Below are 26,218 nucleotides of genomic sequence, written 5' to 3' on the forward strand. Positions count from 1 at the left end.
TCACATTCTCCTAATATTTGTGCCTTTTCATATTACGCTTTTTTTTAGAGTTTTATATATGGAAATGTGCGCAAAAACATGCACAATATAACAAAAAATATTGGAAGGTTGTAGCATTTCTCATTTATTTTATATTTGCATATAAAAAAAAATTTTAAACAAAAATTCGACATTTGGTCAACTTTAACTCGTCCGAAATGGTTGAAAACTGCATTTGTAAGCTAAAACTCTTACAGTATCGTAATATTTCATCATTTACCTTCATTTTGAAACAAATTGCAAGTCTCTATAACAATATTTCGATTTATGGTGAATTTAAAAAAAAATTTTCTTACGTCCGCGCGCTACGAATTCATGCATCATTTTGTGATAATATTTTCTCTGTGTTGCTTTTATCGTTTTACAATGTGTTATATACCAAAATGATCGCAATTTAGTGCACATTACAACGAAAAAAAGTAACTTGTTACCTCTAACCGTTTTGCGCACAGCACGATTTGAATACAATTATATATGAAATTTCGTTTTTGCGCTATCATATATCGCATTATTTATATATGATAATGATAATTTTTTTCATTTCTGATGGTTGCATGCTAAACTTCAAGCAATGACAAAAAAATGACCCAAAAATGAACTCTTAATCTTGAAAACTAAGCGCTGTGATTTTTTGAAAAAAATATTTTTTCCGCTTCCGCGCTCACTCTCAAACCCCTACGGCATACGAGTCATTTTTTTATTTACCATTCCGGCGTTAGAGGGTTAAATGAACTTGACAGATTTTACCTTGTACTATTGAAGCTCGCCTTTAATTTACAATGATTATAGATTTTGCCGTTATTATTTGTGTGCCTTTCAAAGGGCTAAGTACCTGCTAAGGCATTTCATGGAGGTTCAGTTTTTGACATTCAAAGGTGTAGGAATTGAAGTTGTCAGATACGGTATGTGGATGAAAATTTGTTCATGTGAAATGCTAAATATAATGAGATAATGATTGATGCATATTTTATGCAGATAGAAATTGCAACTACAAGTGCCCCAGCACCCACGATCCAGTTTGTGGTAGTGATGGCAAAACTTACATCAATCTTTGTATCTTCAATCGTGCAAAGTGTCAGAACCCCTGCTTGGAAATGGTTACTGGTGGGAGCTGTAATGGTAAGTATATTGCTTTTGGTATGCACATGGAAGAAGTACAGATTTGGAAAATTAGAGATATTACCATGTTAATTGAAGGCTCATATGTAATAAACTAATAACTCAATCAGTTAGATTCTATTTGTAATGATGTTTTTTGTTTACTTAATTCTTTCGATCAGTTGGCCATACCAAGTCATAACTGTTTCAGAAATAGCGAGTTTCATTATGACTGTATCTATGATATTTAAAAATTTTATCACAGTTTGTCAAGGTTCTTTTTATTCAGTTTCTTTTTTAAGTGTGAATTTAAAGCAGAATACAGTAAAATCTTTGCTGTTAGAATGTCTCCTGACTTATGTGACATATTTTAGGAGATTCTGGATAATTAATTTTAATCTAGTATCCCAATGAAAAACTGAAAATATACACATGTACTCAGACTGCTAGTGAGTGTAAAATTGTCATAGCCTAGCTTATTAGTTATAAAAAACCTGTCTTTGATTGAATTTTCACTACAGTTCAAATGGACACTTGTCTGTACCATGATTGTACTTTTGTAATTGAATGCAGTCGCTAACAGCTTTATGCACAAGTAAATGCCCTTTACATAATTTTGAAAGCATATTACAGTGAAGATGTATGTTCATATAAAGTTAAAGAATTAGTCATGAACTTCTATTGTTCATGAACTGCTAACTATTGTCTTCCATTTGATACTTGTATCGTGACTCGAGATGGAATCACGATAGTGTATTTATAAAGACCAGTAAACAATCATTTATCTTTAGTTTGTAAGGGAAATATTGTAAACATTATGCAGTGCAAGATGCATAGAAAATTATATATATATTGTGTAGAATTGTTAGTGCTAGTATAATATTTCTTTATATTAAGTGTTTTGAAGGGTTAAATACATTAAATGGTGGTTTAACTCTAAGTAATCTTTAACAAGTAGTTAAGTATTGTCGTTGGTGAATGCGGGTCGCGCATGCGGGGATCGTCAATCGTCAATCGCTCAGACTGATTTGAGTCAAGAGTCCGGCAGTACCGGTTTAGTTGTTAAAGTGTGAAGGTCAACGTCGCCTTACGGTAGCTCAACATGCGAGGGGGGTAAAGGGATCAACACAACTTCAGAGAAATAATATCATCATGTATTACAGCTAAGTCTAAGAATTTATAAGTGTTTTAGGTGATAATATTGAAGGGCATGCATGCACGATAGATATTGTTACTGACAGGCATTTGTAAATGAATAAGGCTATTCTTTGGATCGTGGTATAGGAAATTACACAATGTTTTAAAGGTTAGTAATAAGTATAAATCTATTCCTGGTCAAATAATGGGTTGATACGATCACAAAATATGGTAATTTAAGACGTATATTTAAACACAACGCAATTTCTCGATTTATTGAATGAAAGGAACGGAAAAGAATCCTTGAAAAATCTGTTCGTGAACCTGGTAATATGCGAACCAAATTAGGGTAAGTTTAGGTTTTCATATTTATTGAATATTTTGTGTTTACTATTTTGGATTCTTTTGAGTAAAGATATAAATGGTGCCGTGACCAGGATTGATTATTATTGTGGGTGATGATTGATAATTGGTAACTGATTGATAACGCATATATTTTAACTTTGATATTGGTGTTTATAGGCTAATAGGTGTTTTACCAGTATTGCGCTGCGTGAGAAAGTGTTCGTTGCGTCGGGTTGTTATGACTAGGTTGGTATTGGCAATTTAGAAAACGTTGACGCCGTTATTTTTTGCCGTAAATCATATGAGGAAAATTGTTGAGTAAGATATTATCGTTCCCTTTTGTCCTTGCACTCTATTTTGATTAATTGTATTTATCGATCGTAGTAGGAAATCGCGAGTGTGAATTTTAAATTAGTAATTTCGTTCTCTTTAGATTCATAAATGTTTAACGGCTATTAAACCATTTACAACGACGAAAGGTCGAAATTTGTGGAAAAAAATTAACTTTTAAGTGATTGAGAATCATATATGCGTTGTACATTTTGAATTGATCAGTGTTAATCGTTGCCACTAATTGAGAACATTAAAGTATGAAAATTGATTTTCATTAGTTGTGATTTTTATTGAAATAATAATTTTGGAAAGTTGTTGAATTTTGGTAATTCGTTAATAGTTGAAAGTGAAATTTCGAGTTGTGTATTAGTGAGTTTGCGTCGACATTGATAATATTGTTGTCGCACTGGCGACCATTTTGTCAATGATCGGGCATTCATTGTTGGGTTAAGCTAGTCTCGGCATTAATTAAGAATAACGTAGTTGCACTGGCGGCCATCTTGTTAATGACCGAGCAGCTAAGTTGAAGTTTATTTAAACGAAAATTCTATGGGAATTTAATCTAGTTGTGCTGTTGAAAATAATGAACATAATGCATTAAGTAATTATAAGGTAGTTCCTTCCTACACCCTTGCTTGGTCTATTTTTCTCCATTAGTGAACAGTTTGGTGAATTATTAACAATGTTGGACATAGAAACATCAGACGTAGGAATGTCTGACATATCAGATAATGAAAGTGAAGAAACAAAAAAACATAGTGCTGATCCTAGGACATTCTCGGGTAAGGAAAATGGAAAGTGCCTTTGATGAAATAAAGGAAGAAGAGGAAACCCTTCATTTTATAACACGCTCAAAAGGTGGTGCTACTTGTTATGATATCTCATCTGAAGAAGTAAAGGGGAGTGAAGCAGAGGCAGTTGTGCTTTTTATAGGAAGTAATGATCTAGATAGTGAAGATACTGAATCAACAAGTGATATTCGAAATAATATCATAGAACTAGCAAATGATATCTCCAATGTGGATGGAGTCAAGATAGTCTATATCCTCACTGTAGAACCCGCACAAAACCCTGAGATATGTAACCTATAATGAATATCGAAAAGGTCGAAATAGGTTGAACCAAAGGTTACGTAAGTCAACCAATTATTATATCATTGGTAATGGTCTTACTGAAGAGGATCTAGGCAATGATGGAGTTCATTTGACTCAAGAAGCCTCTGAAACACTAGCAAAAAAAATATATGAAAGAGTCAGCAGTGATGCTGATTCAGGAGAATGGTAATAACACAAGTGGACCAAGTGGGGTGGGGATGAGGGACTACGCATCTTGCATTGCATTAGTTATAAGCTGTAATAATAATTATTGTGACTAAGTTCTGAAGTGAATTTCTCTTGAAGTGTGTTGATTAATTGCATTTAATGGGGTGGTTATATATATATTAAATTTAAATTTGCTGAAATTGTTGAATATTTGTAAATCGTATATTTTGTATAAACAGTTGTTGGATGAAATTTGTGTAAGTCTGGAAATTTTTATTGGTTTTAGCTGGTTTGATAATTATCATTGGAAAAATGACGGAAAGAGAAGCTTTGGTGAGGTCACGAGGTGGTTACAAGGGTGTGATCACCAAATGGATAAATAAGATAGACTCTGCTATTGCCGCAGGTAATGTCAATACATTGTCTTCAATCAAGGATTTATTCATAAAACAAATGAAGATTGTGCAAGACCTGAATGAAAAGATATTGGCTTTAACCACTGAAGAAGATCGAATGAATGAGGTGGAAGAACAAGCAGAATATGAAGTAGTAATTGGAGAACATTGGTATAAGTTGATCAATGCCATCACAGCGATGTCAGGAAGCGGTTCTCCTGGAAATCCTCCGACCACACCGAAGACTAATGTTAGATTGCCAAAATTGGATCTCCCACATTACAATGGAGATGTGTTGGAGTGGAATTCCTTCTGGGAATTGTACAATGTGTCGGTACACCAGCGAGTGGACTTAGAGCCGATTCAGAAATTTTCATATCTGCAAAGTTTACTTACAGGAGATGCTCTAAAATTGATTTCAGGATTTAAGTTGGAGGCTGCGAACTATTCACAAGCTATATCTCTTCTCTAAGCCACTTATGGGAAAAAGGATGAAATTAAACGAGTTCTGGTAAGAAGATTACTAGAAATTGAGCCTCCATCTGCTAATTCAGAATCATTACAAACATTCAGAGCAAATTTTGAATGCTCTATAAGATCTTTGGAGAGTGAAAACTTGGAGTTGAACGAGCTTTACACCATTTTGCTATATGGTAAGTTGCCTAAGAGTGTAAGTGAAACTGTGAAACGCAGATGTGGAGATGATTGGCTGGTGTTTGACACATTTAAAAAATATCTAGAGGAAGAAATTCACAATCTAGGCTCTTTCGTCTCAACAGATATAAATAAACCTGGAACTTTATCAACAGTATCTACATTCACAGTGAATCAATCACAGTCGGTTAGACCTAAGAGTAAAGGAACTGTTAATAAATTTAGTTCTCAACAAACAAGAAAATGTGCATTGTGTGAAGGTGAACACTGGTGGACACAGTGTAAAACCTATGCCAGTAGGGATAAGAAATTGAGTCGTCTTGGGTTTTTACGATTGTGTTTTGTGTGTGCGTCAAATAAGCACTTTAGTTGTAGATTGTGAAAAAAACCAAAATTTGTTTTGGAAACGGATGTAGATTAAAACATCATCGTGTATTGTGTGATAAACAACAAACCAGCGAACCAAATAAACCAGCAAGTAAATCAACAATTAAATCAGCAAATAAATCTAATAATGGTGTGCTAATTGGAACACTTTCCGTAAGTGATCAGGGTAAAAAATCCAAACTGAAGTCTATTTTACCAACAGCCACAATTGTGTTAAAGGGCAAAGGAAGACACTTGGTACGTCTTCGTGGGTTGTTAGACACATGTGCAGAACAAACCTTTATTAAAAGGTCAGCACTTCAGGATCTACAGTATAGATCTAAAGGCACGGAGAAAATTGCCTTAAGGGGTTATTTGACAAGCAAACCTGTGAACGAATATGAAACGGTGAGTGTTTCTATTCCTTATAAGGGTAGATTGATTATTATGGATTGTATTGTGGTAGATGAATTACCAGAGTATGCTAAGAAATTCAATGTTAAACGAAATTTGAAAACGTTGTGTAAAACCAAGATTGGTCTAGCGGACAAAGATTTTGATCTACCTGTGGACAAGCAAGCACCCATTGATATATTGGAAGGTGTTGATAATGTCTATAACATTTTACACCCCGGATTTAGAAAGGTTGGAAAATTGATATTGTTACCTACCATATTTGGATATGTTGTAACAGGGTCCTGTAATGCTCCCCCAGTACAGGAAACCCAAGTAACTGTGTTAAAGCTAGCAACTAAAGAGGAAGTAATTGAAGCTACTCATTAATTTGATGTAAAGATGATTTGGATATTTTGTGGAATTTAGATAAAGTAGGTATTGACTGCAATGAATTGAAAGAACATGACAGAAAGGTTCTAGAAGACTTTGAAAATACCATTTGTATATTCTTGAAATGGAGAAGCAATATGTTGTGCCCTTACCATGGAAGTCTAATAAGCCGAGGCTCCCATCCAACTTTGGCATGGCGTTGGGCCGGGTTAAACAACAATGTGCAAAATTTCAGAAAGATGAAGCCTACCTGAACCACTATCAAAAAATCCTGAAGGATCAGGAGGATAGGGGGTTCATTGAAAGGGTAGATAAAAACAATTCGGTTGAAAATTGTCACTATCTAGCACATCATGGTGTACGGAAAGATAGTGTCACCACTCCAATTAGAATAGTGTTCGATTGTTCTTGGAGACAAGGCAAAAATGGATTGAGCCTTAACGACTGTCTGTGGACTGGACCACATATTACGACAGATTTGCTCAGAGTCTTTTTGCAGTTCAGGACTAACAACTACGCTTGTATTAGTGATATAGAAAAAGCATTTCTTATGGTGCAATTGAGAGAAGAAGACCGCGATTACACACGGTTTTTATGGTTAAAAGACCCAATGGATCCAAATAGCGAATTAATCATATATAGGTTTAGGGTGGTGTTGTTCGGTGCTACGTGTTCTCCGTTTCTTTTGAATGCCACTATTAAATCACATCTGGCAGCTGTTAGAGAAGATTAAAGCTGTGCTAAGATAGTGGATGTGATGAAGAGGGGATTATATGTGGACAACCTTCAATTTACCTCCAACAGTGAAGATGAATTGATAAGTTTATTTTTTGGTGCAAACAAAATCTTTGCTCAGGCGCACTTGTATTTAAGGGAATGGACTAGTAATAGTGATCTTTTGAATACTGTCGCGGATGCTTATCGTATAAGATCAAAAGAAAAACAAACCTATAAAGTTTTAGGCCTAAATTGGAACATCTCTAATGATAAATTAACAATAACACCTAATCATCTTAAGACCGGTCAAACAAAACGTGAAATTCTAAGTGCAATTGCCCAAATTTATGATCCTTTAGGAGTGCTTATCCCTATTACGATACGAGCTAGAGTATTCTTACAGGATTTGTGGAAACAACAGTTGAAATGGGATGAATTATTGTCAGTTCCTTTATTAGAACAGTGGAATGAGTTGTCCAAAGACTTAGAGAAAGGTCTCAGTATTTCCTTCCCCAGAAGCACTAATCTGGAGAAAGCGGATTACCTCCACATTTTCTGTGATGCTAGCATAACAGCTTATGGTTGTGTGGCCTATCGAGCAAGTGGTAAAACTTCGTCTCTGATTATGGCAAAGGGTAGAGTAGCACCCATTAAAGAGTTGACTGTACCTAAATTGGAATTAATGGCTTTGTTGTTAGGTGCAAGATTGTGTAAATTTATAGTTGAAACTTTTGAAGAAAATAAATTTGAGAAAATAATAATTTGGTCTGATAGTAAAGTTGCCCTGGGATGGTTAGTGACAAAGAATAATTTGCCAGTATTTGTGAAAAATAGAGTAGTGGAAATTAACTCTATAACTACAGGGATTGTCTTTTCTTACGTTCCATCTTCAGAAAACCCTAGTGATTGGATTACTAGAGGAAAAAGGACAGAAGAAGTAAGAAATAACTCCTTTTGGTGGGAGGGACCTCCCTGGTTAAAATCAGAAAACCACACCTATCCTATTGACAGGACATGGTTGAAAGAAACACAATCGCAGGATGAAGTTATTCAGGTCCATCTTGTAGGGAACAGTGAAAAAATCCATCTGCTGAACTGGGAAAGATTTAGTAGAGTGGATAAATTTTGTAGAACTATAGCTTGGATAATACGATTTATTGACAATTGTAAATCAACTGGCTGTAGAAAAACTGGAAGTTTAACACTGGAAGAACTTCAACAAGCTAAAAATAAAATGATTATCCTCTTACAAAAGGAATACTTTCCGAAAGAATATAAAGTTTTGGAAAAGGGGGATAAAGTTTCAAAATTGACCTTATTAGTACAATTGAATCTCTTCCTGGAAGAAGGTATTATGAGATGCAGAGGAAGATTGGAACATGTCGCACAGGCGGCAGAAATAAAATTCCCAATCTTACTGCCAAAAGGTTGTTTTCTCACAAAATTGATAGTAAGGGAGCATCACTGTTTACAAGCTCACATGGGAGTAAATGCAACTGTAGCAAGTGTGAGACAGGAATACTGGGTCCCACAGCTTCGCCAATTAGCCAAAAGTGTAATACATCATTGTATAATTTGTAAGAAACACAGGGGAGACCCTACCGTGTGAATATTGCTCCACCATTGCCAGAATTTCGGGTGCAGAGAAAACAACCCTTTAGCGTTACAGGGGTAGATTATACAGGAGCGTTGTTAACCAAGGAGAAACATCAAAATCCTGAAAAAGCTTATATTGTGTTGTTTACTTGTCCAGTTACTAGAGGAATTCATATCAAAATTAGTAAAAGATCTGTCCTGCGATTCGTTTCTTATTGGTGTTCCGAAAGTTTTGTAGCCATCGGGGATTTTCCTTCTTTAATGCTAAGTGACAATGCTACTACCTTTGTATCGGCTTCAGATTATTTGAAAAGTATGGCAGAAAGTTCCTTAGTGCAAGAACACCTTAATGCTATAGAATGTAAATGGAAGTTCATACCAGCCAGAGCACCTTGTTTGGTTTTGGAGCTATATGGGAAAGATTGATTGGTCTTCTGAAAACATGTCTGAAAAAGGTAATAGGTCAGGCCTTTCTCAGTTTTGGTGAACTTTCCTGTGTTGCGACTGAACTTGAAGCAATTATTAATGACAGACCCTTAAGTTATACACCGGGAGAATTAGATCAGTTGGATATTCTGACGCCCAATCATTTGATTTTAGGACGTAGATTGAGATCTTTCCCTAGGGAAGTCATAGATTGGAAAGATGAAGCTAAGAACCCTCTGTATGGAGAAAATAAGGATGTTGGAAAGCGATTTTTGTACATTACAAAAACATGTGATGACCTGTGGAAAAGGTGGGAGAGAGTATACTTCTCTCCGAGAAACTCATCGGGTGGGAATCAGACACGAATCTTGGCCCAAAATGGGAGATGATGTGTTGATACACGATGAAGGACCGAGAAGTCGTTGGAAGCTCGGTCAAATTGTCAAATTACATGTGGGACCGGATGATGTCTTGCGCGTGGTTACTTTAAAAACCCCACAAGGTCAAGTGATGAGACCTGTTGTCAAGCTATATCCTTTAGAATTATGGCAAGAGACTGATGTTGTCATATCTGAGAAAACTGATAACAAAAGCACCCGACCGAACAGGAAAACGGCACAGGCGGCTACTGAGGCCAGAAGAGCCCTCATTCAAGCAGGACAATTATAACTGTAAATATTGCTTTTGTTTGCTGGGAGTGTATCGTGACTCGAGATGGAATCACGATCGTGTATTTTTAAAGACCAGTAAACAATCATTTATCTTTAGTTTGTAAGGGAAATATTGTAAACATTATGCAGTGCAAGATGCGTAGAAAATTATATATATATTGTGTGGAATTGTTAGTGCTAGTATAATATTTCTTTATATTAAGTGTTTTGAAGGGTTAAATACATTAAATGGTGGTTTAACTCTAAGTAATCTTTAACAAGTAGTTAAGTATTGTCGTTGGTGAATGCGGGTCGCGCATGCGTGGATCGTCAATCGTCTCAGACTGATTTGAGTCAAGAGTCCGGCAGTACCGGTTTAGTTGTTAAAGTGTGAAGGTCAACGTCGCCTTACGGTAGCTCAACATGCGAGGGGGGTAAAGGGATCAACACAACTTCAGAGAAATAATATCATCATGTATTACAGCTAAGTCTAAGAATTTATAAGTGTTTTAGGTGATAATATTGAAGGGCATGCATGCACGATAGATATTGTTACTGACAGGCATTTGTAAATGAATAAGGCTATTCTTTGGATCGTGGTATAGGAAATTACACATTGTTTTAAAGGTTAGTAATAAGTATAAATCTATTCCTGGTCAAATAATGGGTTGATACGATCACAAAATATGGTAATTTAAGACGTATATTTAAACACAACGCAATTTCTCTATTAATTGAATGAAAGGAACAGAAAAGAATCCTTGAAAAATCTGTTCGTGAACCTGGTAATATGCGAACCAAATTAGGGTAAGTTTAGGTTTTCATATTTATTGAATATTTTATGTGTTTACTATTTTGGATTCTTTTGAGTAAAGATAACTTGTAAGGAAAGAACTGAAGTCACTGAGTGTTGCACAAACTAAACATTTCCAGAGTATTATCCTGATTTCATTTTAGTTTTGATTTTTCATAAAGAATTTTCATGGACTTATTGAGGTCTATTAAGGTTAGTTTCCAGTGTGTCTTATGCCACAGGGGTTGGCTTTTGAATGCCATGGGAAAGTCCATGTAATTTACAAAAATAGTTTATCAACAATGAAAATATTTTCCCTTTTAGTTTCGGAGTGCTCAAGGTTAAATTGTGGTCGCAATGCTGCTTGTGTTCTTCAAGGTGGAAGCTACCGTTGCATTTGTTCACTAGGTTACAGTGGCAATGGAACTTATTGCCAAGGTAAATGTGTTTGTGTGTGTATACATGTGAATGCACTTATACCAACCATATACATATATATGCAGTTGAACAAAGTCCTATACTGCAACTAGAATTATTGGCCATTTTTGAGTAATGATCCTTCTTACTTTCAGATATAAATGAGTGTAAGGAATATCCTGGTGCTTGTGGTTTGAATGCATTTTGTACCAACACTTTAGGGAGCTATACATGTTCTTGTAAACGTGGCTATGTTGGAGATGGCAGAAGTTGCAAAGGTAAATATTAATTGTCTGAGGATTTTTTAAAGATTGAAATGACCCAATATCTTTAACATCACGTTAAAGTAAATATGATTGTCAATCAGCAATAGTACAGTTTAATTTCTTATTGGACAGTATTAAGAAGTAAGAGTTTATTTACTTATCAAAATTTTACATTTTCTATAACCAAATAATGGTGTAATTAAGATATTTTCTTTTCAAGATATTGACGAGTGTACTAATCAGTCCCCATGTGGGCCGAATGGTGTGTGCACAAATACTTTGGGAAGTTTCAGATGCACTTGTAAGGAAGGCTACACTGAGGATGGGTCAGTTTGTAAAGGCAAGTACAGTACTTGACTACCCTATGCATTTTGAAATTGGATCTAAGAATGTTGTAGAATTGTTTACTTATGTCATGGAGGTTCCTTCTTTTATCCAGTATTTATACAATATTAAATCACCTTAAGTTGTCATGAATGTTACAAACTGAGTGAGCCATTGCATTAATCAAGCATTGATATATTAGTAACAGATATGTGGTAATTCATCATCATAAATGTTATTTGTGTAGAACAAATTTTTCTTTAATTTTTTCAAATCACTGGAATTACTAAAATTGGTATTGCAATACACTCCCTGAGCACCTGAATTAGCCCAGGTCACTGACCAGCCCGAACTATATCCCCCACATATTTACCCACTAAGTGGGTAATTTTAACTGTCCGTGTAACCAACGCTGCAAGTAAAATCTAGTCAAACAAGTTACCTGTGTTACTGTTGGCAACGCTGCTGCAAATTCCGGCCACCAGAGGCCTGTTTCCTCAATTGTTTCTTGTTTGCTATGCTGTGTGGATTAGTCCCACATCAGGCGAACTTTTGGTCATCTAGCCCGACCCCATTTAACCCTTAAACGCCGAAGCGGTAAAAATCAAAAACTCCCCCGAATTCCGGAGCCGGTTTTGAGCGAGCGCGGAAACGGAAAAAATAATTTTTTCAAAAAATCACAGCGCTTAGTTTTGAAGATTAAGAGTTCATTTTTGGCTCCTTTTTTTGTCATTGCCTGAAATTTAGTATGCAATCATCAGAAATTAAAAATAATATCATTATCATATGGTAATAATGCGATATATGGTAGCGAAAAAAAAATTCATACATAATTGTATTAAAATCACGCTGTGCAAAAAACGGTAAAAGCTAACGAGTTTCTTTTTTTTTCGTTGTATTTTACACTAAATTGCAATCATTTTGATATATAATACATTGTAAAACAATAAAAGCAACACCGGAAAAATATTATCACAAAATGATGTACGAATTCGTAACTCGCAGACGTAAAAATTTTTTTTTTTTTTTTTTTAAATTCACCATAAATCTAAATATTGTTTTAGAGACTTCCAATTTGTTTCAAAATGAATACAAATGATTGAATATTACGATACTGTAACAGAGTTTTAGCCTTACAATTGCGTTTTTTCCGGCCATTTCGGTTAGAGTCAAAGTTGACCGAACGTGGTTTTTTTTCTATTTATTGCGATTTATATGCAAATATTTCGAAAATGAGAAAAGCTACAACCTTCAAATATTTTTCCTTTTATTTTAAATGAAATTGCGCACATTTTCATATATAAAACTCTATGAAATGCCTAATATGAAACGGAGCAAATTTTTCGAGAATTCGATATACGCAATTCTGAGTTTTATGGCGGAGAATCCGCGAGCGTAGGGAAGGAAAGTTTTTTTCATAAATTCAGCATAAATCGAAATATTGTGCTAGAGACTTCCAATTTGTTGCAAAATGAAGGTAACTGATTGAATATTACTAAAATATAAGTGTTTTAGCTTACAATTGCGTTTTTCGGCCATTTCGGTAGTCAAAGTTGACCAAACGTGGTTTTTTTTCTATTTATCATGATTTATATGCAAATATTTCGAAAATGAGAAAAGCTACAACCTTCAATTATTTTTCGTTGTATTCTACATGAAATTGCGTAAATTTTTATATATAAAACTTTATGTAATGGCTAATTTAAAATGGTGCAAACATTACCACAATCGCACGTATGATTTTTTCGGGAGAGTTACGGCGCGGACGTAAGGAAAATGTTATTTTTTTCATAAATTCACCATAAATCGAAATATTGTGCTAGAGACTTCCAATTTGTTACAAAATGAAGGTAAATGATTGAATATTACTAAAATATAAGAGTTTTAGCTTACAATTGCGTTTTTCGACCATTTCGGTAGAGTCAAAATTGACCGAAGGTTGAAAATTTGTCACTTATCTTTTTTTATATGAAAATATTTCAAAACTGATAAAAGCTACAACCATGGGTTGTTTAAGTTGTATTGTGCATGAAATTGCGCACATTTCCATATATAAAACTTTATGTAACGGCTAATTTTAAAATGGTGCAAACATTACCACAATCGCATGTATGATTTTTTTCGGAAGAGTTACCGCACGGATGTAAGGAAAAAGTTTTTTTCATAAATTCACCATAAATCGAAATATTGTGCTAGAGACTTCCAATTTGTTGCAAAATTAAGGTAAATAGTTGAATATTACTACAATATAAGCGTTTTAGCTTACAATTGCGTTTTTCGACCATTTCGGTAGAGTCAAAGTTGACCGAAGGTTGAAATTTTGGCACATCGTTATTTATATGGAAATATTTCAAAACTGGTAAAAGTTACAATCATGAGTATTTTTTTGTTGTATTCTAAATGAAATTGCACACATTTTCATATATAGTACTTCATGTAACGGATAATTTAAAACGGTGCAAAAATTATGTCAAAGTGACGAAATAATTTCAGAGATTTGTCACTGATACTTTTTAGTGTGATAAGAAAGAAATTCGCGCTTGCGCGCCTGCGCAACGATTGTAAACAAAACAACGCCTTGATCCGTGAACTCCCAGCATCCCCCAAGGCGCGTGATTCAAAAGTTTTCGGCTGGTAGGCCTATAAGTATATTTCCGCGAATTTTTAAAAAAAACTTTTTTGAGCCGACGCATGGTACGTCCATTCGGAAATCGGGGGAGATTTTGACTCGACGTTTAATACGTCCATTCGGCATTTAAGGGTTAAAGAGTTTTCGCATTTTGGATATCAGATTACGATTTTGGACTGTTATGTTTTTCTCCCAATTTGACTGGACTGTTATGAACATTTTTCTCCCGATTTGACTTTGGATAGGTACTTTGTACTCGCTATGGATAAGTTAGAAAATAAACTTCTTCGCCGTCTGTAGATGCCTCTGCTTTTGCTTCATCTACAGTTCGATGATCGAGCCTTCTACTTCTGGACATGTTGGTGCTCATCAGTTCTGCATGCCCTGCAAGCGTAGTATGAGTACCCTCACATACGATCGACATTCTCTTTATTTCGTGTAGGAAGGCTCGGTGTAATACCAGTCAGAGATGTTTGTCTTGATCACGAGACACGAAAGCATTAAGAGTTAGTTATCCAAGAAATTAGTAGACAGGTTATCATCTAGTATGTTTAGCCTATTTCTAGCCTGACGAATAATTTAACTAAAAATAGAGATAGTGGTAGTAATTATTACAGTTGATTCTAATAATTCTTTTTCAGCCTCCCTGCCTGTTCCAGAACCAGCCCTAATGGGTGCTGGGGGTCATGGAGAACCGCAAGCCTCCGAGTGGGTATGCCAGCCCCCCGGCGCGGAGCAGGCAGCGTTGGCAGCAGACTTCCCCTTCCCTCAATGTGTAAGTTCTGAGGATGATGAAAATTTATGTCAGATACAGACGATTAGGGATATAGGCTACATAGTGTTCAGGAAGAAGTGCAGGCTTCTTCGGGTCGGTTTTTATTATAGTAGTTTATAGAGAGGGACAGTTTGTTTTTAGAGCCTCTTTGGTTTTCCTGCTTCGAGTTCCTTGCATCAGAAACTTTCTAGGTCCATGGTTGGTCATTCAGGGGTGGTTTTGGGTATGTCGGGTTCTGAAGTGTTGAATACAGCTCCTTCGTCTTAAAGGTTCTTTTCCTTCAGAGGATAAATTTCATTCGTCTTGCGATGGTGGTAAACTTGATCAGGTTTTCAATTTGACTACATATACGGTATGGTAATTGTTAATAACAACTAATTCTCTGTTCAATGCATACTGACTTACGATAATTCAGTATGTAGAGAATTGAATAACAATTAACTACTGCTAGCTTAGTGTTCACAATGATATATCCTATGCATATACAGTAGCCTAGCCTAAAGTATTCACTTTACTACATATTGGTATAGTAATTTTTAATATTGGCTAATGCTGTAGGTTCAAGGCATTCTGACTTCGGATAATTCAGTACAGGTGTAAATTGATCACGAAACGGGAATGAAATGTAATTGAACAAGAATAAAGATCAGATTGTCCGACTTCACCATTATAAGTGTATTATATGTATCATATTAGCGAAGTATAAATACTCAGCAGTCGGTTTCTTGTTCTGAAATCAGCTGATGGTGAATACGAGTCTGCGTCACTGTATTTAACTCATTCTTGTCCGGGTTGGCTATCATGACTGACGTAGCAGCTCTTCCCCACTTATGCCATGTATGTCGTCTTGAGGGAAGGCGTTTTCAACTATGTTGACATTTAACATAGCCAATAATGGTATCTTGTGCCTTATAATAAAAAATCATAAGAAATGTGTACATTTCATTGCTTTCCAAGAAATTCCCTCCAGTGACGGAATTAGTTTGTATGACGTCTTCATCCGTTTATCAGACAAATTGCTGTCAGTAATTACATTATGCTTATGTCAATTACAGTGACAAATATAATTACCAGTTGTATCAATTACAGTGACAACTGAAATTAATATTAGGGTAAAGAGTTACATTTAAATTACCTTAAAATATCTAATAACTTTTAAATTAAATTACAATTACACAAGCTCGTCAATACGCAGCGCAATTGTAAGGGGGGTGTGCCCTAGGCAGGCAATGATGCCAACTAGTCAATTTCCTTCGCTCCAGATTCAACCATATCACTTGGTCTTGGCTAATGTTTTTGTTCCTTGTTAGCATAAATGAATATCTGGATACTTAACTTATTTGGAACGAAGTCATATTGTTCATCTTACGATGTAATTTAAGTAAAAAATTTGACATACGTTTCATTGGAAGCTAGTTTTTCCCTCCGTTTAGATTGCATAAAATTTAGCAATTCAGTTCGTTTTCACTCTTTTTCATAGGTATTACGAGACTTTGGTTATTAATCTTTCGTCGGTGTGAAAACAACAGTAATTGAGCTCATTAATGCTAGTAGTTTTCTTTTACCACGGCTGCATTTGAATTCATACAAAAACTTGGGAGTTTTATCCATGTTGCCGATGCACGTAATATTGCCTTTCAGCTTCAGCTACATTTATAGCATGAATACAGTAAGTAATTCCTGTCGCACGCAGACGAATACAATAAACAGATGTTGCTATCGGATTCAATCGTATTAGCAACAAAGTAGTTCTCGTTCGGTTGTTCTTAGCTGTACGCAGTTATAAGAGTATATATCATTAAGATAATACTTTTTCTTAACTTAGAAGGGGTGCAAAGTTATGGAGGTGGAGATGTTAGACGATTGTAATGTGGCCTCTCTCTCTCTCTCTCTCTCTCTCTCTCTCTCTCTCTCTCTCTCTCTCTCTCTCTCTCTCTCTCTCTCTCTTCTCTCTTTTTTTTTTTTTCGGGGTTAATGGAAGTAATTCTGGAGGGGCTGCCATCTTAGCACCTTCCGCGGGTCCTGTAGTTCTCAGGCTGCTGGTGTAGATGCTTCAAAGGCGGTTGCGGAGTCTTCCGCAACTCCGTATTTTCATCCTTTACTTGTTTTGAGACGTAATGTGTCCTCCGTAGTTCTTGCGGGGGATACAGAAGTTGGAGATTCGTCTGCGCCATTGTTGACTGTATCGGTACCGGTTGTGTCATCAGCCACTGCCTTCATAGTGGAGTTAGTAATCTTCCTTCTTCGGTTCCCATTTTTATACCAGGGGTGTGTGAGATGTAACATGCTTACCGCAGTAATTGCTGGGGGGCTACGGCCGTTGACACTTCGTCTGCACCTTAGTTAGCACTTTTTGTGCCCTCAGCCCCCTTCTTAGGGTAGCTGGGTATTCCCTTGTGCGGCTCCCATTGGTTCCACAGTTCGTAACCTGTCATTGAATTACTATACCTATGTATCGCACAGTTGGTTCTCCACCTGCACAATGTCGGCGCTAGGTGCTCCGGTGGTTACTTGTAGTGATTTCTCTCTCTCTCTCTCTCTCTCTCTCTCTCTCTCTCTCTCTCTCTCTCTCTCTCTCCTCTCTCTCTCTCTCTCTCTCTCTCTCTCTCTCTCTCTTGCTTATTTGCTTATTTCTCAATTTTTTCCTGCTGGTTTTTCTGTTCCACCTTCAAAGGGATTCAGTGTGGATTATTAGTTTCAGCTCCGGACTCCAGTCCAGGTTTAGTATTGGTAACAGGCTTTAGTTGGATTGCGTCTTGCGACCTTCGCCAGGTGTCGTGTCATAGTCACTGGCGAGTGTGGAGTTTCACAGTTGACTGAGACTGGTTCAAGGTTATGTCATCGTCTTGGTTGGTACACATTTGGCGCAACAGTGTGGGGTTGACTCGTAGAGGTGGGCGTTCATTGCCAAGGTATTCGGCTCAGGTGTAGTGTTATCGTCACTGGGTAGTGAGGGTATGTGCAGTTGAGCGAGACTAGCTCTTACAGGATTTGCAAAACTGGTGACGGTTGGCTCTTGTGAGGGGGTGGACAGTGGTCGGACAGGGTTTACGTCATCATGTCTGGGGGGATTGCGCAGTCGAGTATAACTTGATCAGAAGCTTATTGGTATATTGTTGCGCAATTGAATTGGTTGTTCTCAGATATGATGGGATCTTGTATGTAGTTTGATATCGAGCGCCAGGTGTAGTAAGTTCCGGTTTCTTGGGTGCTGCTCTTGTGGGGTTCAGCCTTTCTCCTTTTCCTGTTCCGGTCTGGCCAGACAGGTCTGACAGAGGATCGATACCTTTGAAGAGAGAATCGGTTGCTAGTTATGGATTTTTGTTTCTCCGGCGAAGGAAGAGCGTATAAATGGATGGTGGACTTTGTCCATTCTCTCTTTCCGCAGTCAGGCTCCGGAAGAATCTCGCATTTAATTCAAGTAATGTGTGATACATTGTATTCAACTAAACCAGTAGTCTCTCAAACATCAAGTTGGCTGATCTGGTTTTGGCGAGTCGGGCAGTTTCTGGGGAAGACTACTCTAGGCTGGCATCACTTTCTGTATAAGGTAGCGGGTAACTCTTCTGCCGGAGTCAGAGTTCCGGTTTACGAGTCAGTTGAGGTTTTTCTTTATTGGGTTCCTTCATTGATTCGGAAGACACCTTTCACAGCCAGTGGGAGGCCTTGTCCCACTCTGTGTGGATGTGGTGAGAGTTGATGGGTGTTTCTCAGATCCTGGAGTGTTTGACAACCTCTTCACTTTGGTTTCGAGGGGGTTTGCATACCAGACTAACATTTCGGATGGTTGTACTATGTTCTTGTCAAGGAGAGGAGGGACTTGTTAAATCATCTGCCTCAGTGCTATTCAGATATTCATAAGAAAGGGTTCTTAGTTAAGCGTTGGTTGGTTCCTCATCGCTTTCGGAGCAGTCTTGTTGGGGCTGCGTCCAAGGGCGCAAAGTATTGAGGATGGCTACCCTTCAGCTTCGGGAGGAATGTTTCGGTGTCAGCGATCATGTAGGTGGTTATGTATTTGAGACTCGGTGTGGTTTTTTAACAACTCTCTAGCTTAGGGAATTTCAGTTTCTTCAGAGAAAGGTTACTCGCGGGGTCCAGTAGTTGCGGTAACACAGTTTTATAGTTGGCTTGGTAGAGTTAGGGTGTTAGAATTTTAGGGAAGCAGTGATAGTCTAAATGAACTCTGTGTGTTTCTGTTGGTCAAGCTTAGACTGAGCGTATTGTTCCTTTAGGCCCTTGAGGTTAGGCAGATCCCGATGGTCATGTTGAAATAACTACAACTTCTTCAGCACAAGTCGTCTACATCAGTGAGCAGTAGAGAACTGAAGGTCCTGCACACTCAACTTCTCCATACATGAGAGGCTAGATAGCCACATGGGAGGTTCACCATTTGCCCTCCATACATGAGAGGTATAGACTCAAGCAGTACCTTGGACTCGACACTTGATGGTATGGTACTAACTCTGCAAGCATCCACACCTACTGAACTGGACAACCAGGTGAGGAGATTTGTTTTTACCTCCATGAATAAGAAGTATAGCTTACCACATGGGAGGTACTTCTGACTCAGACGGTACCTTAGACTCAACACTGATGTTGAAGTACTTTCTTTGCAAACATCCTCTCCTCCGAGTTAGATAACTAGGTGAGGATACATGCATTTATACATGGTAGGTTGTTTGAGTTACCTGCGTATGTTCCGTGGACAGGTCGGGCTGAATTAGATCGATCCCACCTCCGTGTAAATATTAATTGGGCTAATTCAGGTGTTCAGGGAGTGTATTGCAATATAAAGTTTTGATAATAAAACTAATATTGTAATACCTGAACACCTGAATGATTCCCACCCTCCTCCCTACTTTAGTTTGATAGTGAATGATTCAATTGAGGAAACAGACCTCTGGTGGCCGGTATTTGCAGCAGCGTTGACAACGGTAACACAGGTAACTCATTTGACTAGATTTTACCTGCAGCGTTGGTAACACTGACAGTTAAAATTACCCACTTAGTGGGTAAATATGTGTGGGATATACTTTGGGCTGGTCAGTGACCAGGGCTAATTCAGGTGTTCAGGTAAGTATTACAAAATTAGTTTTATTATGAAAACTTCATTTTGATAGTTTAAGCAACAGATCTACAATATGTATTGTTGCATTAATAGCCCTCCTAGCATTTCTCAGTGCCAAAAAGTTTTATTTCTTAGGAAGCTGCCTTGATTTGAGCTCGGGATACGAAAAAATGTGTGAGATGAAGTTTTAATATTAAAAAGTCTCAAATCTAATTACTTTCAATACTTTTGCTATTTCAGATATAAATGAATGTGAGGTAGTGGATTGTGGACCTTTTACATATTGCCAGAACACACTTGGAAGCTTCTTATGCTTGTGTCAGACTGGGTATACTAAGAAGGGAGAAACATGTACAGGTATCTCTCTCAAGATTCTTATCTTTAACTATTTTGTTAAAAGTATTGTAGTTAGAATTTTATTTGATTAATTAAAGTTCAAGTGATGTCTCAAGGTACTCTTAATTTTTTCCCACAGACATAGATGAATGCTTGACACTCCTAAATAATTGTCATAGGTATGCTGAGTGCATAAATTCTCCTGGAAGTTACAGTTGCAGATGTAAGGAAGGGTACACTGGTGATGGAATTAATAGCTGCACAGGTGGGTGTTACTCAGAGAAGGTTTTTGAAGATTCTGAGGTTGCAGTCATGATGGTCCAATACCAAGCAGCCTCTAAGATTAAAGAACTTTTTAGTTATTTTTTATTTTGTTTATAGATCGTAACGAGTGCATTGACCAGTGTGACATCAACGCTGATTGTCGAAACACGGATGGAAGCTACAGGTGCACATGTCTTGCAGGTTTCTTTGGGAGTGGAAAAATTTGTTATGGTAAGATGAAGTATTACAGCTTTTTATTCTGTTGTCTAGTAGTGTCAGGTTTGAATTCTGGATTAAAGTTTAGTGTACATATAGGTAAATATCCATCTTTCTTCTTTTAAGATCTCTTCATTATAAGCGTTAACAAAGTTTGTCTTACCTAGCAACCAAAATTGTGTAGGGAGTTAACAAGAAGTTAGTACTTTGTTTATAAACTGAATTAAATATTTACAAAAAATTTCAGAAACTCTTAAGTTAGACTCTGCAAAGTTGAATGATGTTTTATAAATATATGTTGGCAAAGTCAATTTCTCACGGACATTTTTTCAGAATAAAACCAGCTAACCACATTGACATTTCAGATATCAATGAGTGTGACATATTCTCGCATGTGTGTGATGTTAATGCCCAGTGTGTCAACACACATGGTAGTTTCACTTGTACCTGCAAGCCGGGATTCACAGGAAATGGCCGAAAATGTTATGGTCTGTATTGGGCAGCACTGTGTCAATTCTGTTACAGATAGCAATTTCAATATGTTGAGGATCATTTCAAGGGAGTGAGATCTCAATTTGTTGCACTAACAATAATTTATCTTTAGTGAAATGGATATTTTATAGTTTAAGTAACTTATCAAGTAACTACATAGCTATAAGTTTTGTACTTTATCAGCAATTCAAAATTCTACAATTTTTGTTGTAGGTAATTATCGGTCCCGGCCTACATCCGGGTAAGTAAAGGTACAACAATGCTGGAAGCGTCATTCATTTTTTGCCAGTGATCAACTACACACACACACACACACAGTTGTTGACAGCTCTGATTAAAATTTCATCAGATGGTTGTCTCTTTCGCCTTTGGTAAAGTATTCATCCTTTTGGTGTCTCACTAATCATTATTAGTCTTTTTTGGGAGTATATGTAGACTGGATTAATTCAGTATGTCAGATTCAAGCTTTTTAGTGATAGATACCACAGCAAAGGCTGCAAGACTAGACTTTCTTCCTTCAAGTATGACTCGACTCTCATAACTTGTGGCCATTGTAAAGGGGAGATTTGCTCATTTGACTTCAAATGTGATGAATGCAATGACTGGGATCAGGGAAATGATTAGTTTTAGAAGCTCATCTTGAAAAACTACAGAAAGAAAGAGGAAAGCGGCTGTTAGAGCCGAGGCCGGGGCATTAGCTATTCAGGTTTCCACTCCAAAATCAGATATTGCTTTTCAACCTGTTCCTACTATGCCTGTGACTGCTTGCTTCCCTATCGCTAGTACTCCTACTCTGTCTACTGTATCCCTTCCTGCCAATCCCGATACCATTGACAGCCTCGAAGCCAGGATAGACCGCAAGTTTGGTCTTCATGCCAGTTCCATAGCCCAAATTGGGTTGTCAGTGAAAGCCATTATGGATAAGTTGACTGATTTTAGTGTTGGTGCAAGTGCAGTGGAGGGGGTGGCTGCTTGTCCCACCAATTCTCCTGGACAGCAGTCACTGTCAAACTCCCACAAACCTTGGGGGAGGCACACTGTAGGTCTGAGGAGGTCGGTGAGGTTTGCCCACGGGTAGTTGCTCCCTCAGCCGAGCCTGTTAGTCCCAGGACTCTGAAGACCACCATTGGAAAGGTGTCCATATGAATGTGCATAACCTGTCGTCTAGTACTGATCCAAGTGCCGACAGAGGACCTAAGTGCTTCTTGACAATTGTCTAGGCCAATGAAAAGTCACTTCGCTTCCACTAACAGTGAAGATGAAAATTTTGGAGAATATGAATCTCAAATTGCAAAATTTATCATATCCTAAAAATTGAAGATTCAATTTAAAGATGAAGAGTAACAAAATGTATTTTATGTTAAAGATTTTATGTATCTTAAAATAAACACGAATACACAAGGACACAAGCATCATCCAGCCATAGTATAACCAGAGGTATAACCTAACATGACTTTTGAAGTCGTATTCAATCTGTTACAAAGCTATCAGGCATTGTTGTCAGATGTTATTCTGGAAGCAAACCAAAAATATTGTTTTTTAGACTTGGTTGAACTTATGAGGTGTAATGATGAGGCAATATTTGAGGCTTGAAAGAAATCTTTAAGGCATTATGGATTAGATTTACATAAGCTTAACCCTCTTAAGCCGGAGCCCTAAAAATCAAAACGTCTCCCGTATGCCGGGCCTGGTTGGAGTGAGCGCGAAGGTGGAAAAAATAATTTTTTCAAAAAAATTACAGCGCGCGTACTTTTGAAGATTAAGAGTTCATTTTTGGCTCCTTTTTTGTCATTGCCTGAAGTTTAGAATGCAACCATCAGAAATGAAAAATAATATCATTATCATATGTAAATAATGCGATATATGGTAGCGAAAAAAAAAAAAATTCATACATAATTGTATTCAAATCACGTCTGTGCAGAAAACGGTCAAGCTAACCAGTTACTTTTTTTTTGCGTTGTATTGTACACTAAATTGCGATCATTTTGATATATAATACATTGTAAAACAATAAAATTAACACCGGAAAAATATTATCACAAAATGATGTACGAATTCGTAACGCGCGGACGCAAAAAAATTAAAATATTCAAAAATCACCGTAATTCTAAATAATGTTCTAGAGACTTCCAATTTGTTTCAAAATTAAGACAAACGATTGAATATTACGATACTGTAAGAGTTTTAGATTAGAATTGCAGATTTCGACCATTTCGGACGAGTTAAATTTGACCGAAGTCGAAATTTTAATATATATATTTTTTCATATGCACATATTTCGAAGATGGAAAAAGCTACAATTTCTTACAATTATTTTTTATTGTATTCTTCATGAATTTGCGCACATTTTGATATATGAAACTTCTATAAAAAAGGCTAAAATATGAAAAGGAGCAAATATTAGGATAATGCCATGTACGTATTTCGGAGACTTGCGGCCCGCGAATCGGCGCGCGGAGTGAAGGTAAATATATTTTTTCAAAAATTCACCATAAATCACAATATTGTTTTAGAGACTTCAAATTTGTTTCAAAATGAAGAAACATGACGGAATATTACTAGGCCGTAAGAGTTTTAGCTTACAATTGCGTTTTTCAACTATTTCGGTAGAGTCAAATTTGACCGAACGTGGTTTTTTTTCTATTTATCGTGATTTATATGCAAATATTTCGAAAAAAGAGAAAAGCTACAACCTTCAATCATTTTTAGTTGTATTCTAAATGAAATTGCGCACATTTTCATATATAAAACTTTATGAAACTGCTAATTTTAAATGGTGCAAACATTTCGACAATCGCACAAAAAAATTCTGATTTTTTCGGAAGAGTTTACCGCGCGAACGTAATTTTTTTTTTTTTCATAAATTCACCATAAATCAAAAATATTGTGCTAGAGACTTCCAAGTCGTTGCAAAATGAAGGTAAATGATTGAATATTACTAAAGAATATAAGAGTTTTAGCTTACAATTGCGTTTTCGACCATTTCGGTAGAGTCAAAGCTGACCGAAAGTTGAAATTTTTTGCACTTAACGTTATTTATATGAAAATATTTCAAAACTGATAAAAGCTACAACCATGGGTTGTCTTTTGTTGTATTGTGCATGAAATTGCGCACATTTCCATATTATAAAAACTTTATGTAACGGCAAATTTAAAAGGGTGCAAACATTAGGACAATCGCACGAAAAAATTTTATCGGAAGAGTTATTGCACGAACGTAAGGAAAAAGTTTTTTTCATAAATTCACCATAATCGAAATATTGTGCTAGAGACGTTCCAATTTGTTGCAAAATGAAGGCAAATGATTGAATATTACTATAATATAAGAATTTTAGCTTACAATTGCGTTTCTCGACCATTTCTGTAGAGTCAAAGTTGACCGAAGGTTGAAATTTTTGCACTTATCGTTATTTATATGAAAATATTTCAAAATTGATAAAAGCTACAATCATGAGTATTTTTTAGTTGTATTGTGCATGAAATTGCGCACATTTTCATATATAATACTTCATGTAAAGGATAATTTAAAATGGTGCAATAATTATGTCAGTGACGAAATAATTTCCGAGATGTGTCCCTGATACTTTTTAGTGCGATAAGAAAGAAATTCGCGCTTGCGCGCCTGCGTAGCGATTGTAAACAAAACAACGCCTTGATCCGTGAACTCCCAGCATCCCCCAAGGCGCGTGATACAAAAGTTTTCGGCTGGTAGGCCTATAAGTATTTTTCCGCGAATTTTTAAAAAAACTTTTTTGAGCCGACGTATGATACGTCCAATCGGCATACGGGAGACATTTTGACTCGACGTTTAATACGTCCAATCGGCGTAAGAGGGTTAATTGCAATTAGAACAGTGAATAAGAAATTTGAAGCTGAGGTCAGTGAACCAACAAAGTTAATGAATGATCTTGTGCATTTAATTAATTCAGTGACTTCAAAAATTGTCATTCCAGGGAGAAAAATTACACTATGCACCAACATTGAAGAATTCCTGGATCCAAAACTATACCTTGGGTATGTATTTGAGAAGGAAATGGCAGAAAGTTTTTATTTATTCATTTGGGATTTTCTTTACTAGCCATAGGCTATTAGTAACAAGCCTCCGGTAAACATAGTTACCTTAAAGTAATTTCTGAAAGTTTAGACATTCTTTTAGGCCAAACATTTGCATTAGGTGAATACATTTAGTTTGTTTACTGCTCTTACGACACTCATCACTTTCCTTTGCAGAGACTGGAAGTGCTCCTGGAGATTGAAAGTATTAACCCCTTCTTTACTGGGTGGGTGAGCAGAATGTAAACATTGCGTTCGCTGCCGAACTGAATCTCTCGGTAGTGACTCCAGTTTGGAGGGGTGCCGATCGTAAAAATATTTGCCAAAAATACACTAATTAAGACAGGCTAATAATGAAAAAATTATCAGGTATTATTAGCACTATAATAAAGCATATTCTCTGTGAGTTTTATCATCCTACAGGGAAAATAAATGAGTTTATGAAAAAAAATGTGAAACCCAGTGTCCCTTGTACAAGGGACATTGGTGGTCGGTGAGAAAACTACAGTCTTGAATAGAAATTCAGTCTTACAGAATGTTGGTATATCCACCTGGAACATGCACATAAAGTATTATCAAAATAGAACTGTAAATAAGCACGTAATAACAAAAAAAAGAGCAACAACTAAAGCGAAAGCCCCGCCAATAAATATGGAAATCGCAAATTTTATTAGTATCTCTCAAAATTGGTCAGTGTCGTTTTCTACGTTTTCTAAGATTAGTTTCATCACAGAAAACAACTTTAGGGGTATCTTAACTAAATTTTTCAAGTTTCTAGTCC

At 36.6% G+C, this 26,218-nt stretch overlaps 1 protein-coding gene across 2 annotated transcripts in view; it reads left to right on the forward strand.

Annotated features, from left to right (window-relative positions):
- The window catches only part of LOC135210215 (fibrillin-1-like), a 179,911-nt gene that overhangs the window by 74,946 nt on the left and 78,747 nt on the right, over nucleotides 1-26,218 (forward strand). For both annotated transcript variants that reach the window (XM_064243051.1, XM_064243052.1), the window contains 8 exons: nucleotides 1,015-1,158; nucleotides 10,922-11,035; nucleotides 11,170-11,292; nucleotides 11,501-11,620; nucleotides 20,317-20,433; nucleotides 20,552-20,677; nucleotides 20,794-20,907; nucleotides 21,258-21,380. In XM_064243051.1, coding sequence (XP_064099121.1) covers nucleotides 1,015-1,158; nucleotides 10,922-11,035; nucleotides 11,170-11,292; nucleotides 11,501-11,620; nucleotides 20,317-20,433; nucleotides 20,552-20,677; nucleotides 20,794-20,907; nucleotides 21,258-21,380 — 981 coding nt within the window. The remainder of the gene's footprint in view (nucleotides 1-1,014; nucleotides 1,159-10,921; nucleotides 11,036-11,169; nucleotides 11,293-11,500; nucleotides 11,621-20,316; nucleotides 20,434-20,551; nucleotides 20,678-20,793; nucleotides 20,908-21,257; nucleotides 21,381-26,218) is intronic.

Source organism: Macrobrachium nipponense, chromosome 39 (assembly GCF_015104395.2).
Source record: "Macrobrachium nipponense isolate FS-2020 chromosome 39, ASM1510439v2, whole genome shotgun sequence".
Taxonomy (NCBI): domain Eukaryota; kingdom Metazoa; phylum Arthropoda; class Malacostraca; order Decapoda; family Palaemonidae; genus Macrobrachium; species Macrobrachium nipponense.